A 17,658-nucleotide genomic window follows, 5' to 3' on the forward strand; every position below is an offset into this window, starting at 1 on the left:
CCAGCTGATTTTGTTATTGCAGGGTTCAACTAGAGTATGCCCTGTTATTGCTTGTGCAAAGCATTTTCCACATGCGAACATTTCTGCAAGTGAAACGGCGCGGCTCCGATCATAGGCTGCAGATCTTGCAAACATTGAGCACAGGTGCAGTGCAATGCAACGAGAAAAGCCGAGGCATATATCGCCATTGTGGCCACCTTTGCATGTTGTGTTAATGAAAGCAAGCTATCTTGTTGATACAATAGCCACAACATGTGATCCTGCTCATAGTAAAAGAAATACATGAATTTTTTTTCTTTCTGCCTTCATAGATAGCTGTTGAACTAGAAATAACGCTGTGAAGCCTCAGTTCCTTGAGAATGCAACACATGCACAATTACATCATTTTTCAATGCGACCAGTTCGAAATGCACGGTAAGTGCAGCATGGCTTCAAGTATGGTTGGTTACATCACGGAAACCTGAGGTGGTGGTCACGTGGTGATAGAAATTGCATTCGCACATTAGGATGGCACTACCAAAAGCTGAATGCAATGAATGTGTGACAAGACAAGAAGGGAAAAAAGAGCACCCCCAGCATTCCCAGAGGACCAAGATTAGAGGACAGTAGTTAACCCTTGTCAATTGGAAAGAAGCACAGTATGACGAAGGGTGGAAGGGCCTATTTAGTGGCACGTGGTCAGCTTTCAGCGATGTGGTCATTGTGTGGTCTTCATTCTGTGCACAGACTGAGTGGAATGCATGTGAGTGGTTTGGTTTGTGATACCACATGACTGCCACTTCCAATTTCCATAATGTTACCAGTCTCCTTGCTTCTCGTCCAAAGTAGTGTCGTACATGGCATGTGTTTCGAACTGTTTGCATTAAGAGATGATGTAATGAAAGGGTTGTTGTGTGCTCGAGAAATAAATGCTTTGCTTTAACTGTACTAACAAGATTGACAGGATTAAGTCCTCTCTTCCCCACTACAACAGAAAAAAAGAAAAATGTAAGACAAAATTTTTGTGTCATTGCTCGGGCATTGATTACCCATGACTTATTCCATGTAAGGCCTCAGAGTCGCCCAGCCATCACAGCCCTGCATTTCATTAGCCCTGTGGATATAAGTAGGCTTGTGCAAATATCTTTTCTTGTCATGTTCAAAGTGAATTTATAGTGAATGGTTCAAATAGTTGTGAGACTTGCATAAAACTTTGACACAGTAGCCAGAATTTACAAATTAAGCAAAGGCTCTTTACTTACAAAACTGGAAACAGTTTGCATGTTTGTCGAAACATGTCTGGAATAGACTCAATTTCATTTCATTAAATGGTTATTTTCAAAGTGCTGTTGTGCTGATTATTTCATTCAGAAATGCAAGTTCAGCATTTTTGACAATGCCAGCAGTACAGAAGATTAATTTGTCGTCTATTGCTCAGTCTTCTGGCCAGTCTACTTAAAATTTTGTGATGGTCAAAGCCATGGGGTTGTTTCGTGTTCGCCTGTTGTGTAGCCCAATGTGTGGTGTGTTGTTGCGATACCACAGAGAGCAGATGTTACGTACATGTGACATTGACCGTGCTTCGGTGGCAGTCAGTTCAGCCTGCTTCTTTCTGCCTACACACGTACCTAACCCATCGTGCCTATTAATCGCTCTGAACTACATGGTAAGCACGCTCACTGTAGTTATTGGCTAGACACTCATTAGCCCGAATGCTGCCTTTCTGCGAACGTCAGTCTAGCCCGTTCTCATAATCTTGGACCCTATTAGCCCCGAGAACGACCTACAGGGGCGCTGCCAGCGCTGCTCGCATGACGTCAGGGCACGGACTCGCGCCTGTCGTCTGCTGCCGTTCGGGCGCTGTCCGGGCGCTTTCTGCAGTGTTTCCTGTTTGTTCGCTGTCGTTCCTTGTGCTTGTATACTTATGACGGTCATCTCAAATGCATTTTTACGACGTCATCATTTGCGCAAACTTATTCAAAGAGCTTATTTCTGAGACGACAATCTATTTCTCATGGGCAACGCTGCAACGTGGGAGCGGCCCGCTTCGGGCTAGGAAACTAGCGCAACCCAATGGACCAAAATAAAGTTTTTCCATCCATCCATCCAACGCCGCAGTGCCAGCCAAAGAAGCTCAGACCAGCCCATTGCTTGTTTTTCATGTGCAGATCTAGACTTTGCAGATTGAGGGACTAATAAAAAAAAGCATAAATAGCACGTGACTAGTAAAAGCATAAATGCGTAAACACAGCACATAAGAATCCAGTTAGGATACCATATTTGCAGTGGTGAAACGAGCATTTCACTATGTCTGCTACATATGACTGCTACATTTACCTTGATTTTAACCCATTAAAGCGTGTTTGCTTATGACGAGTAGCTCATGGTATAACATCTAATTTTTCATTTCTTCACAGAAACGCTCGGCAGTAACACGAGCACCTGACACTGCAGTTTAGATTCAACCAGCACCACTTGTTTATTTAACTGCTTCTCAAAATTAGGCCGTTCTTCACCGGTTAATTTGAAGTGTCGGTAATTTGAAGTAAAACTAATTGAGGCTTACAGCCATTTGCAGAATACGTAAAGGAATGCACCAATATTTATTCACTGTTCCGTGCTACACGTTCAACTCACTTGTGCAATTTACTGCTGCTTGTTTCTTGAGGAACAGACATCACGAATCTGTTTGGCGATCTGACACAGGCTGCTCGGCCCAAATTTTTTAGTGAAATATGCCTTTTGAACCGTATAACTGCAGCTAGAAAGAAGCCGAAGCTTTATTCATCAGCAGTATGAGGCTTATTGAAGATATCATTATTCCCCTGTGGAGGGCAAAAATCAAGTGAATTCATTTGACGCTTGTGGTGTCTTCTCTATGAGGCTGGTATGTGAGGTTCTTTTTTATGTACTCACGAAGCGAATAGTTCTCAGTTTGTGTAGTTAAACAACGCAGGATCGAGACATGGTGACGCAGAAGGCGTTTAAATTTTCCTCTTCAGCGCAGCCTAAGCTGCGCTGTATAGCCTCGCGTATACCTTAGGCATTGTAATTGGCGCTTATAGAACTGCTTCATGGTTTCAATTCGAAGTTGTAGTAAACTGATGGGTTTCGCGAATAATGCGTGCCTCGCCATAACCACAGTCGGTAGGTTTAGTTGCGTGAGGGCTGTACCATGATGTCGATAAAGGCAACTGAGGGTCACTATAAAACATTTTCTCGCGTGCAATTGATAGGCTCTCGATCTTAACCACGAAACTGTTCTTTCAGGTGATTGCTGTTAAGGTATTATATATATATATATATATATATATATATATATACTATACGTGATGCGCCGTCGTGTTAACAGCCACGACGTTTTCTGCAAAATGCGCTTCTGCGTTTGTTTGGGTGCCTGTTTGAGAGAACGGTGAAAGTATTAGCAAACGTTTTCATGCAAAATGCGCGCCTAACTCTTCCTTTAATGCATTAATAAAGTAGCCATATTTGACTAGAACAACTCACCATAGTAATAAGAATCATAAAAGATTCGCTGGGCAGTTTCCTTCTAACACGCATTTATAATATTGACCAAAATTTTCTTCCTTGTAAAATGCAATGTCTCTCATAGGTAAGCACTAAGGGTATGTTAAGTGTTTTGCGGAGCATCATACACAACTTCGTGTGTTGAAATTGCAGACATTGTTTTCACGCAGTTTATGGACAGACACTGCGCATATACGCATTGCAAAACCAGTAGACCCCTTCAATGCTACATAGCTTGCCATATCCACGCCGCATATTTTCAGCGACTCGCAGTTTTGAAGAAGAGACTGCCGTTCAGGCATGACAGTAAAAAGAAGCCGTCATATCCTTCAAAAAGTACGGCTCGAGCCACCAATACCCCAAACATGCACGAAGGGAACAAGCGCGCGCAGCAGCCGAGCGAGCGCCGTCCTTGCCGTGACGTCACTTGTAGAGGGCGCCACTCCAACTTCTCGCCGCTAATCACTGATGAGCCACTTGCACAAACATGTCAGCATAGTGGCAAACTTCTTGTGATGGTTTTCCGCCTGACACCATCTTGGCCAACAAGGAATTTTCGCTACAGCCTTGGCCTTAGCCATAGATGTTGGTGACCGAACTTAATAATGCTGAGTCTACGCAGATCTACTCTCGGTTTTAAGTTTTATTCTCAGCAGCCGTACAGCTTTTAAAAAGCTGAGAAACGACCTCATCAAGAAAAGTGAGAGTATGACTGACAGCCTGAATGGTGCCGACTTCCTTCACGGTTGAGATGTTTCGGACATCATGCGCAGGGATTATGTCTGAAAAACTGGGCTGGACACCACTCTGTGTTTAAAGCTTTGGTCAGTGTTATATAGTACATTGCCAGTGTTCAGTGTTATATACATTCTTACGCCAGCGCACCTTACCTGGCATAAGAACTGAAAGCCAGGCAAGTTGGTGTGGATTCACCCTTAACTACAGCACAACAGAGAGACACAACGACAAGAACAAGTGAACACACAGAGCGCTGACTCTCAACTTCATTTATTTGCAGAAACAAACAAGTGGCAAAAATAATATGTGCACATATTATTGCGTAAAACTGCCTCTTGGGCACACGCTACACGTGTTATGCAAACATATCTGCAGTCTCCTGCTTCCACTCTTTTTCCACACATGTGCACTTCAACATTATGAATGCAGTCGAACCCGGATATATAGAATCTGAAGGGGATGACAAAAAAAGTTCTATATATAGGTAATTCGATATATAAAGTTAAAATTTTATACAAAAATTTTCATGGGGATTTTGCTGTTGTTTGTAATACACAATTTGTTATATGTGGGTTCGATATATCCGGGTTCGACTGAACAAGAAAGTGAGAAAATAATAGGGACAACCAACTAGGCTTCAAGAATGTCATGTGACGATTCTTCCTATTTTTTATTCTTTCCTCCATGCTGTAAATAAATTCTTTGTTTTTGGCTTGTCTTGCCTATGAACCTTGCCAACGGCAATGTGATTTGCTCGCTGAAATTGTCGATTGTACATGTTTTCAAATTTAGATTCATTTCTTCCAAATACTTCAAAATCTTTTAACACTGTAGCTTAAACTGAAGCTAATACTGAATAGCATAACATTTGATCAAATTATGTGAAAATACTATTGAATATTTAGATGTTCTCAAGCCTAAGTTTAAGTGACCTGTGCATGACTTGGAAGCTGATCAGCATGAAAGTTCTGACGCCTACACATCACCCCCCCCCCCCCCTCCTTCCTCAATTTTTTTTTTTTCTTGTGACTGTACTGGAAGGAATTGTTGACAAAAAGCTGTGATGTCTTGCGTATTGGTCCATATGGCACGACTTTGCCCAGCCAATGTCAACCAATGTAAATTAGTGGACCATGGAGTTGGGACCATAGACGAAAGTTGTTAAAGCTGCCTTTCTGAACAACGAAAGCCGTAGCACATTCTATAATTTCTTGTGTGCCCTATTCTTTCACCCAGGATAATGATCCACTCCTAGGTGCCTCTCCACTACGTTCTGGGCTCCAGTCTGTCGATGAAACATCTACCGTTGGTGGGTTCCCTGTCGAGTTTCTAACTCTTATGGTAAGTGATCATTTCTGCAGTCTTGAATGACAGGATTGTGGAAGTTAATGAATATTAAAATTCTGTCGGGATTCAGTTGAGCCCACTTATAAAAAAACTACTGGCATGAAAGAAAGTAGGGAAACATCACAAAAAGTACATGCTGAGGAAGCTCCATTTAATTTAAGTGCAGCAGATATCGTAGTGAAAAATTTAGGTAAAGTAAACCACAGTTAGATTTGATGCGATAAAGCTGTGGCATCAGTAGAGCTTGTGCATGCCGAGTCCAAAAAGTTTAACAGCGTCCTGCGAGGTTGAAACTTTTCTACGTAGAGCTAATTACAGTGCTACAGTGTTAGAATAATCGAGAACACCAGGCTATTTGCTGTACAAAGAAATTGGTCTGGAGCTGTATTTCATTATAATGTGACTGCTCTATGTCAGTGGTTCATTGTAGTTGTTTGAGTCTGGTTAAATTTTAATTCAGAAATACTCCTTGGGTGTTAAAGAAAGTCCAGGGGTGCGTGTAGACGGGAGTTTGGAGCAGAAAAAGGCTGGAAATCCCGAATTCTCTAAAACCATATTGCAGGCTTGTTCAGACGATGAAGAGAGTGTCTGTGAAATTTTTTTGCCGTTCGAGAGACTGATCATGGCAATAATGGCAGTGTCAGTTCGTCTGAGCCAATGATAAAGGACATGAAAAATGGAAATTAGATTGATTATTATAAAGTACTGTCTTAAATGCCAAAAATCCTGTAACTTCACGCGTGCTACAGGTAGACGGCACAGCATGCACCAAAGCATGCTTTCTCCACGTACCGCGAGCTACGCACTCTGCTGTTTGTGGTTTACATTTGCTGCATACCATGGAATTGGTAGCGTTTGTAAAGTGCTGATGTGCCAATTGATTTGGCAGTGCAGCTGGCTTGGCACATTACCAGGTAGCCAGCAGTTCGCTGAAGTTTTGAAATGCTGCACAAGATAACTGACTAGCAGCATCACAAGCTGCTAGCTTTCTGGCTAATTGGCACGAATCGATAAGCAAATCTTCGTTATGAATTAAAAAAGGTTCTTTATATTCATTTATAGAAAATTCTTGCATCATAAAAGTCATTTTTTTAGTGCATGATTTTCTTTTTTATGGGAATTGCAAGAGGGAGTTATGATTTCTTCATTATATTCATTAGTTCCGGAACAAGGTGCGAGTGTATTTCGCTTTCTTTAACCCTGCCATGATGTAATTTTTCTCAGGAGGAGCGTGAATAATTTAATTTCTGGACTGTGTTTGTTCTTGTGCGAGTGTTGTTTAAAGTTCTCATGCATAGTTCTTTCTTTCCAGGTCCAGCTATCCAAGATCCTTACTGTAAAGAAGCAGAAAATTGAAAAGTTAAGAGATATGAACACACAAGCTGAGAAGATGGTAAACTTTTTTTCTGATCATATATGGTAGACGTTCTGTGTGTGTTACTGTGCCACATTGGATTGAGGAAGCAGTTGCTGTAGCTATGGCCAATGGTGACTATAATTTGGCAGTACGCAAACGGGACATTTTATGCCATGGGTGCTGGCATTGTATTTTCAGAGTGGCGACAACCATCCTGTCCTACATTTATGCCATTTTCCACATGTACAAAAGCTCTTGTCTGATTGAAATTGGGATTTGGACATCTTGGAGCACCAGTCTATCACTTTAGCTCCGCCTAATGGTTGCCTCTAGTTATTTTTAATGTGGTAGCTACATTTTCTTTTGGGGGTGGGGGGGGGTGGAATGCTAATTTGCTGCGTTCCTAGATTTTGTTGCAAGGTAGAGAGCACAAGATAGTCACCATAAATTGGAGCCATCCACTGCGGTGTCTTTTATAGCACCATTCTTGTTTTGGGTTGTTAAACTTCATAAATCAGTTAAGTAGGGATGGGCGAATAGTGGATTTGAGGTTCGAAGCGAATTTGAAGCGAATATTGATTTGGTCGAATAATTTCGAATCGAATAGTTCGAATAGTATATATCACATATTACAGTAGAACCTAGTTAATTCAAATTTCACGGGATTAAAAAAAAAATGTCCGAATTATCAGGGTATCCAGAAAACAATAAGCAAATGCTTACTACGTCAGCACGATTTTATTAGTGTAATGGATGAGCAAATCCTTTCGCTATTTTGCACAAAAGCAGTGTGGAGGCTGCAATTCTCGTCATCTCGTGACTGATTGGCTCTCGCAGTGGTCATAGAGGCCTTGCGACTTCCTTCGCAGAACGGCCGTGGTGCTTGCCATCATTTGCGACACGCTTTGCACTACCGCGCGCACATCCCGATTATTTTTTCGCCAGTAAGCTGACCGCCAACAGATCGCACGTCCATCGCGATGTATCCGGTGCTCTTCATCCTCGACAGCTTTGCACCGAGTCAAACCGAAGCAACTGTTTGTCGCAATCGTGGCCGCTACCAACGCGATTATGATCGGATCGACGGGTACGGCCACGCTAGCGGCAAAAACGCGCGCGTCATGCCGCGTGCGGCAAAAGCGGCAGGAATCGGGGGTTTTACAGCTTGCTGAGGGTGCCGAGAGCGACGAGGGTGGCGTCACGGAGCCAATGGCAACTGGACCTCCACCGCTCCGCGCCGGGTTACCAATCGACGATCGTCGTCTCTCGCGGTTCTATGGAGGGATTTCTGGACACTGTCTTATCGCACCCTTTTCGCTCACGGTGATTCCGCGTTCCCAGAGCGCGCGAGATCATATCGCGCTGCCGCGTGGCGAGACGCGATTGCCATGGTGGACTTCGTGGCAAGGCGCTAATGCGCAGAAACTTGCCGCTCGTGGCATGACGCACGCGTGTTTGCCGCTAGCGTGGCCGTACTCGGCCGAGGCACGCACCGAGTCGGAACAAAACTACTGTTCGCTGCAACAACTGCAGACAAAAACGCGGTCGCTATCTATGCGATCATGGATGGCCACTACGCAGCTCTTTAGGCACGCGGCCGACGTGCGTATTGAGTCAAAACGAAACTACTTTTTGCCGCCACCGCCGCGAAAGAAACCGCGGCAGCTATCGACGCGATGATGGGTGGCGACTATGAAATCCTACGGCCAACGTGTTGTTATGCACGGCGGTAAACGCAATAAGGGCACAAATAGGCACGAAGCGTTCCGTCGTTGCTGTCATTCACGTAATATTTCCGCTGCTGACTATGGCGATGCGGACTCCGCCGCTTCATTTCGGTTGTGCGCTAGCGCCGTTTCTGCTCTTCTGCGTCGCACATTTCAGGCTCTTTCATGCAAAAACGTATAGCCTTCGAGATTTATGATTGATGTATGGCAGCCATGACGTGGTATAGCCTCCGAGTTGTGTACCAGCCGTTCGTGGCTTTTGGCTGCCTATTCGGGAGCACCGAATAATTCGAAAATATCGAATACTTGAATTCAAATCGAAGCGAATAACGAATATAGAATTATTAGATCGAATATTTGACAATACCGTATATTCGCCCATCCCTATAGTTAAGTGCAGTGCTAAAATTGGGGTTTTCACCCAAAAAGTACACTTTTGAATTTTTTGACTCCTAAACCTTTAAATGAGCTCCTCACCAAGTTTGGTTATTAGTATATGCACAATATTGTTACGTAAAACGACACAAGGCGGGACTATTTTACACTGTATTTACACTAGACAGACACAGTAGCCAAGATGGTGGACAGCCACCAGCACCCGACAGAACCGTCTTCTTTGTCGTCTGCCCCTGGCAGAATGTGTCTCTCGTAGCATTACCCCCGGCGGTGGAAGCGCCGTCTCGGCGCACTTCAAACATTGTCGTCAGAAGGAGGGTGGTATGCTTTCAGCCTGCTGACGTGAACAATGTCACTGGGAGCGATCGCAGGCGGCAAAGTCGGAGAGACGGGAACAATCTCGTAGGTGACGTCCGTGACCTGGCGGATGATTCGGTAAGGACCCGTGTACCGAGATAACAACTTCTCGGATAGGCCCACACGACGGAATGGACACCACAGGAGAACTAAGGCACCGGGTGAGAAGCGAACGTCATGATGCCGGCTGTCATAGAGGCGCTTTTGGGTCGCTTGCGAGGCCGACAGCCTAGAGCGGGCGATCTGACGCGCATGATCGGCACGAGCGATGGCATCACGTGCATATTCGCTAGGCGGCGCGGCAGCAGCCGGAAGTAGGGTGTCCATTGGCAACGTCGGTTCACGGCCAAAGAGCATGTAAAAGGGTGAATAACCGGCGGTATCGTGACGCGATGAATTGTAGGCGAAGGTCACGTAAGGCAGCGCCAGGTCCCAGTCACGGTGGTCGGAGGAAACATACATTGAGAGCATGTCCGTGAGGGTGCGATTTAGGCGCTCGGTGAGGCCATTTGTTTGAGGATGGTAGGCGGTGGTCAACTTGTGCTGCGTTGAGGAGGAGCGCAAAAGATCGCCGATTACTCGGGATAAAAATGCACGGCCTCGATCTGTGAGCAATTGGCTAGGGGCGCCATGGTGTAGAATAACATCGTGGAGCAAAAAATCGGCCACGTCAGTAGCAGTGCTGGTGGAGAGCGCTCGAGTGATTGCATACCTGGTCGCATAATCGATAGCAACGGCGACCCACTTGTTGCCGGATCTTGACTCAGGAAAGGGACCGAGAAGGTCTAAACCAACACGGAAGAATGGTGCGGTCGGGATGGAGAGTGGTTGAAGTAGACCAGCAGGGGGTGCAGCAGGACGTTTCCGACGTTGGCATGTATCGCAGGAGGTCACGTAACGTCGAACAGACCGGGCGAGACCACGCCAAAAGAAGCGGCGCCGGACACGGTCGTACGTGCGGGATACTCCAAGGTGACCAGCAGTTGGTTCGTCGTGAAGCTCATGCAGGACCGTTGAACGCAGATGTTTAGGCACAACGAGAAGCAGCTCAAGGCCATCGGACTGGACGTTACGACGGTAAAGTGTGCCATTCACGAGGACGAACATGCGCAGTGAGGCGTCGTTAGGTGCCGATTCCAGCCGGTCAATGAGCGATCGCAAAGAATCATCACGGCGTTGTTCGTCACCAATCTGGAGAAACTGATACATGGACATAACGCAGGGGCTATGTTCGATTTCCGATCCGTCTGGTTGGTCAACAGGGTAGCGGGACAAGCAGTCCGCGTCCAGATGGAGGCGGCCAGACTTGTAGGTAACTGAGTAAGAGTACTCCTGAAGGCGCAGCGCCCAACGACCAAGTCGTCCAGTAGGGTCCTTCAGTGAGGCAAGCCAACAGAGAGCGTGGTGATCTGTGACAACACGAAAAGGGCGGCCATACAAGTAAGGACGGAATTTCGAAACCGCCCAGACAAGGGCAAGACATTCCCGTTCCGTAATCGAGTAATTGCGTTCAGATTTCGAAAGGAGACGACTTGCGTACGCAATAACACGATCAATGCCGCGTTGGTTTTGGGCTAAAACTGCACCGATGCCGTGGCCACTAGCGTCTGTGCGTACTTCTGTGGGAGCAGCTGGGTCAAAATGGGCAAGAATAGGTGGAGTCGTTAGGGCGGCGATGAGCTCAGAGAAGGCGTTAGCTTGTAGAGGACCCCAACAAAACGGGACGTCTTGCTTGAGAAGGTCAGTGAGTGGACGTGCGAGCGCCGCAATGTTTTTCACGAAACGGCGAAAGTAGGAGCACAGCCCCACGAAACTACGAACGTCATGGACAGATCGAGGAACGGGGAAATTCGTGACAGCGCGTACCTTCGCTGGGTCTGGTCGGACACCGGAAGCGTCGACGAGGTGGCCCAGCACAGTAATTTGACGAAGAGCGAAGTGGCACTTCGAGGAATTGAGCTGGAGGCCAGCTCGTCGGAAAATTGCTAGAATGGTCGAAAGCCGCTCAAGGTGTGTTGCGAAAGTGGGAGAGAAAATTATCACGTCGTCCAGGTAACATAAACACGTCGACCATTTAAATCCTTGAAGCAGTGTGTCCATCATTCTCTCAAAGGTGGCTGGTGCGTTGCAGAGACCGAAAGGCATGACCTTGAATTGGTAAAGGCCGTCAGGGGTCACGAAGGCGGTCTTCTCGCGATCAAGGTCGTCTACAGCGATTTGCCAGTAGCCAGATCGAAGGTCCAGGGAGGAAAAGAAGGTGGCACCATGGAGGCAGTCGAGGGCGTCGTCGATACGTGGAAGAGGGTACACGTCCTTCTTCGTGATTTTGTTGAGGTGCCGATAATCAATGCAGAAACGCCAGGAGCCGTCTTTCTTCTTGACTAATACGACGGGGGAGGCCCAAGGACTAGATGATGGTTCGATGATGTCCTTCGCAAGCATTTTTGCCACTTCTTTTTGAATAACATCGCGCTCTGATGCGGACACACGGTAAGGTCGACGGTGAATGGGCAAAGAGTCGCCAGTGTTGATTCGGTGGGTGACAATCTTAGTCTGACCCAGGGGTCGATCACGAATGTCAAAAATGTCGCTGTATGAGGCCAAAACCCGACAGAGAGCGTCGGCCTGGTCAGGAGAAAGGTCTGATGCAATCATTTTGCGAAAAATGCTGGCGTCAGAAATTGGTGACCGGGAAACTTCAGCTTCTTCAGGCACAGTTATTGCGACAACCTTGACGTCATGGTCTGTTATAGCGGTGAGGTGGGCAAGTGACATCTTGTGGGGCAACACTTGAGGGGTCAGACCAAAGTTTAGTAGCGGGAGGAACACACAGTTATCTGATAATGTCGCGATGGTATGTGGCACAGTAACATTGCGCGTCAGGCGTACGTCAGTAATCGGAGTGACGATATAGTCGCCGTCAGGAACGGGTGGGGTCGATGACAAACACACGTACGTAACGGCTCGAGGCGGTAGGCGAACAAAAGCGGCGGGGCTTAAGCGGCTGACGGTCGTTTCGCAGGCATCTGATAGAAGAGGAAGATCGAGACAGAGTGTTTCAGAGGAACAATCAATTAAGGCCGAGTGTGCCGAAAGAAAGTCAAGGCCAATTATAAGGTCATGGGGGCAGTGAGCAAGGACGGCAAAAAGTACGACAGTGTGACGACCGGCAATGCTAACACGGGCGGTGCACATTCCGATCACTTGAACAGCACCACCATCGGCAACACGTATTGTCTGTGTCGTAGACGGAGTCATAATCTTCTTCAGGTGGCGGCGTAAAGGGGCGCTCATAATAGACAACTGTGCACCAGTGTCGATGAGGGCGGTCACAAGAACATTGTCGACTTTGACTTCTAGAAGGCTATGGTGAGTGGGCAGAGTCAGCAGAGGATTTGCAGGGGACAAGGGCATTGCAGCTTCACCTCCATAAGCTGCACTATCTAGTTTTCCGGCGGCGAGCGTCCAGAGAAGGACGGCGAGGAAAAGCGGCGAGGCTGCGGAGAGCGGGACTGGCGGCGTTGTGGCGACGGGGAGCGGGAGAAGCGGCGAACAGGAGCAGTGGCGTCAGAGGGAAGAGGCTCGTGGGAGGACGACGAGTAGTAAGTAGGGGAACCAGCGGCTGGACGTCTAAAAGGAGTAGAGTGCATGGAGGTCTGGCGAGATGCGTAGGTCCAACGGCGACGGCAATAACGAGCAATGTGCCCGGCTTGATGACAGGAGAAGCAGATGGGCTGATCGTCGGGCGTTCTCCATTCCGCAGGGTTGCGGAAGGAGACAGGAGAGGTGTAGGATCGTCGAGCAGGTCCAGAGGAATAAGGCTGAGCGTCAGGACGAGTCAGTGGGCACGCCGATGGAAGGCCGAGATTGGCAAACTCCTGCCTTACTACAGCTTGAATGAGGGACACTGATGGCGGCGTTGGGTCACTGGCGTGGGATGTAAACACGGGTGGTGGAATAGGTGCAGGACAGGCAGCTTCAATCTCGCGACGAACAATACGGGTAATGTGGTCACAGGTTGGCGGCAGGCGAACGGCATCACACGATGAACTTGCAGCCGTATTGGGCAGCCGGGTGAATCTCTGTGTTATACGGCGGCTCTTGGCATGTTCAAACCGCCGACACTCTTTGATGATTGTGTCGACGGTATTAACGTTGGTGTACACGAGCAGGTTAAAGGCATCGTCAGCGATACCTTTGAGCACATGAGAAACCCTCTCGGACTCAGGCATGTGCTCGTCAACCTGGCGGCAAAGAGCGATAACGTCCTGGATGTAAGAGACGTATGACTCGGAGGATGTCTGTGCACGAGTCGCAAGTTCATTCCGCGCAGCATGCTGCCGGCCAGTGCTGTCCCCGAAAAGGTCGCGTATCTTCTCTTTGAAAGAGTCCCAGCTTGTAATGTCCGCCTCGTGCGTCTCGAACCACACCCGTGGCGGGCCATCGAGGTAAAAAAGCACGTTGGCGAGCATAAGGGTCGGGTCCCACCTGTAGCTGGCGCTGATCCGTTCGTAAAGGTTGAGCCATTTGTCGACGTCAACCCCATCCTGGCCGGAAAAGACTCCAGGATCACGAGCAGGAGGCAGAACGATGTAGGTGGGAGCCACGGGAGGGGCAGCGGGTGAAGACGTGGTGCCTGCACCGACTGACATGGTCGGAAGCGTGATGAAGTGGCCGTTGCGGAGCTCCGTGATGGAAACAGGGAACTACCCAGCACTTCCACCACAAAGATGTTACGTAAAACGACACAAGGCGGGACTATTTACACTGTATTTACACTAGACAGACACAGTAGCCAAGATGGTGGACAGCCACCAGCACCCGACAGAACCGTCTTCTTTGTCGTCTGCCCCTGGCAGAATGTGTCTCTCGTAGCATGTGTCTCTCGTAGCAATATAATAGATAAATATGAGCTTTTTTTACCCGGTAGTGGCATGCATTTGCTGTCGAAAGCACCTGCTAAACACTGTTTACAGAATACTCTTACAGAGTAACCCTCCCCCCTCCCCCCTGGAGGAGTGGAAGGGAGGTGGGAGAAAGGCACACGAAGCTGACAATGCAGCGAAATCATGACGCATCGGGTGCGTGGCACAAAAGTGGGTGTGGCAGCTCGCATTTTTTTTCTAAACACAGTCCTTGCGCCTTATCTTGGAGGTAATCTGCAGCGGGTGCAAAGTTTCGATGAACCAAAATGACTGATTGCATCATACCACTGCAGGTAACGCTATTATCCATGTGGTGGCGGTGTGTATGCGAAAGCTTCGCAGGCTTCGTTTCATACCGTCGATGTAAAGATATCATCGACACGGCATGAAACCATGTCTTTGATTGTGGACTCTTAAATTCAACAAATTTTTTTTTTCCTCAGTGAAATTCGTTCTTTTCTTCTTCTTTTCATTTCCTTTTTCTTTTTTTCTTAAGATCAGATTGCGAGATAATGCAAAAAGCTTATGGCCGCTTCCGTGCAAGTAAGATATGTCAGCAACACTGCACTTATTTGTATAAAAGGTCCAATTTCAATTTAATGAAATTTTAATATGACAAAGTAAAGTGCCGTGTTTACCGACTGTGTTTAGATAAGTATAGCTATTGTGTTTTTGAACGTTGTTATAGTAAAATATTGCTACATGGGATGCTGCTGTGCACCCTTAAAAAATCTTTGACAGGTCCTTGAATACCCTTGATTTTTTGTCTCCGAGACCTGTACGAACGCTGCACTCTGTAAAGATCAAGTGAAATCCACACTTTTTAAAGAATGTTCACACTTTGTTTTTTTAGATCTAGTGTTATCCAAAATTTTTTGGAATGCTCGGCAAAATGCCAGCTTTTGTGACAGCGTGCAGATTATCACAGCGCAGGCAAGCCACAATCACTTGATAGCTTAATACGTAGTAGGGCCGATTGCAACACTTTGTACCGTGCAAATCGAATGAATGTCTCCTTTTACGTCTGCCCATTGGTTCTGTTAATGTTTGTCATTAATTTGTGTACAGTAATATCTCGGTAATTTGAACTCATCCTCTGGTCCCGGCAGGCATATGCATTATTTAATGGAATCAGACTTGTTAATTCAGATGTACTTGCCTGATAACGGCCACGGTTTCGTTCCCAGCGGTTACGTCCAACAGTAGCTTAGTTTTGACTCTGTGCATGTGTCGGCCGTGGGCCTTCAGAACTGTGTGGTTGCCATCCATGATAGTGTCGATAGCAACAGCGGTTTCATTCGCAACTAAGTAGTTTCATTCTGACTCGGTGCAAAGCTGTTGAGGACGAAGAACGTTGGACAGACAGCCTCTTGGTGCCCAGCTCACTGGCGAAAACATAATTGGGATGTGAGCGCAGTAGTGAAAAGTGTCTCGAATGAAGACGTGTGCCACGGCCACGCTGCAGAGGAAGTCGTGAGGCCTTTGCTGCTGCGAGTGCTAATCAGTCGCTAGATGACGAGAATAGCAGCTTCCGTACTGCTTTTGGACAAAATATAAACAGGATTTGTTGATTCATTCAGTAAATAAAAGCGTGTTAACAAAGTAAGCATTTGTTTACTGTTTTCATAGTAATAACTCGTGATAATTCAACAGTCGGTTAATCCAGACATTTTTTTCCGGTCCCGTGAAATCCAAATTTTCTAGAGTTTACTTTCACAGTCCCTTCAAATACGCTTTAACGGAAGTCTACTGTAAAGTTCAACCTTGAAATAGTAAAGCAAATTTAGGATGTCTGTCGCCGATATCAGCATGTAACAAATATTCACTTATAAAGAATATTGGATATAACGAAGGTATTTTTGCATCAGATGCAACTTTGTTAGAATGAGGTTCGACTGTGTCACCATGTGGTCGTGTAATGAGGCATTTAAACAGACCACAAACATTGGCCATAGTTTGTAACACAGCTTAGGCCACACCAGTCAGTCCACACACTTTTGAAAAGTTGCACAGACCGTGCAACAAGCGGTGATGGTGACTGTGTTTGTCTTCAACTGAGTGGAGGCAGAACTGATTTCTAATAGGTGATTGTGGCCTTGTTTGCAGACCTCGTATGGACAGTTGATTTCGCCCGAGTTTAAGAAGCGGTATGCAGCCCTCATCATGGAGTTTGAGGCGCTCAACAAAGATCTGCAGGAATCCCTGGAAGGCATCATGACCTACTGCGAAAGGGTATTTATATTACTGCGCTACCTTCCTGTGTTTCTGCCCACATCATACCATTCTTACCACATTGTGTTCTGTACTTGCCGACAATGTTACTGTCTGCAACTGTGTCTAGAATTAGATAAACGTGGGATAGTGCTTCTGGTGGGTAAGGTGTTAGCTTAATGAGCCAAGTGTTCACAGCTTGGACCTATTTGTGTTTAGCACTTGGGAGGGAATAAGGGAATGGTGCATTTTGTTAAAAATTTAGCCCCCGCTGCATAGAATTTACCGTATTTACTCGAATCTAGGCCGACTCCGATTCTAAGCCGACCCCCCAAAAGTTCGAAGTCCGAAAAAAAAAAAACTTACCTCGAATGTAGGCCGAACGAAAAAGCGAGGACAGCATTCGCAAAATGAAACACCATTTATTAAATTTGAACATGCCGAGCTCATTCTATGTCACCATCGCTGCTAGCCTTGTCGCTATCTTCCTTACTGCTGACATCTTCAAACAGTGCGCTATATTCAGTACCATCCAGCGCATTAGAGATGCTGCATTTTTGGAAGGAGCGCACGTTGCGGCGCACGCAAAAACCATCTCCCGTGGCCCCCTCCAAAGACAGACCGATGCCGAAGTTCCGCCCGGTTTGAACGTTTGACGATGCCTCTACGGCTAGCACAACTACCGCATTTACTCGATTCTCACGCTTCCTCGATTGTAACGCGCACCCGTTTTCCGCGAGGAAAAATTTGGAAAAAGAGATTTCCTCCCGATGCACTGATGTTGCGATGAATAAAAAAAGTCGCAGTTTCGCCCGAAAGGCGATGCATCGAATGCGGTAGCAAATTAGTAGACCGCTATTAACAAGCACGGTGTCACGCGCACTCAAGCAAACATGAACACACCTCGCTCGTTGACCGCGGAAACGAACTGTCAAAACGCTGGAGACGAAGCGTGCCTTCGTGCTAGCATGCCTCGCTTCAACGCGGCGAAAACACGGCGCGCGGCGGACTTTACCAGTCGCAGATTGCTTTCAAGATAGGGCCAAGCCTGATCGTAACGCCGGAGTGGATCGTCGCAGATTACGTCCTGCTT

The 17,658-nt window shown here is 46.8% G+C and overlaps 1 protein-coding gene across 3 annotated transcripts in view; it reads left to right on the plus strand.

Annotated features, from left to right (window-relative positions):
• LOC119450388 (protein lin-9 homolog) overlaps positions 1–17,658 on the plus strand; it is an 81,159-nt gene that overhangs the window by 43,824 nt on the left and 19,677 nt on the right. For all 3 annotated transcript variants that reach the window (XR_007466427.1, XM_037713824.2, XM_037713825.2), the window contains exons 11-13: positions 5,482–5,586; positions 6,905–6,985; positions 16,461–16,586. Coding sequence is in view for 2 of the 3 variants with exons in the window: in XM_037713824.2 (XP_037569752.1) it covers positions 5,482–5,586; positions 6,905–6,985; positions 16,461–16,586 (312 nt within the window). In the remaining variant the exon portion in view is untranslated. The remainder of the gene's footprint in view (positions 1–5,481; positions 5,587–6,904; positions 6,986–16,460; positions 16,587–17,658) is intronic.

Source organism: Dermacentor silvarum, chromosome 4 (assembly GCF_013339745.2).
Source record: "Dermacentor silvarum isolate Dsil-2018 chromosome 4, BIME_Dsil_1.4, whole genome shotgun sequence".
Classification (NCBI taxonomy): domain Eukaryota; kingdom Metazoa; phylum Arthropoda; class Arachnida; order Ixodida; family Ixodidae; genus Dermacentor; species Dermacentor silvarum.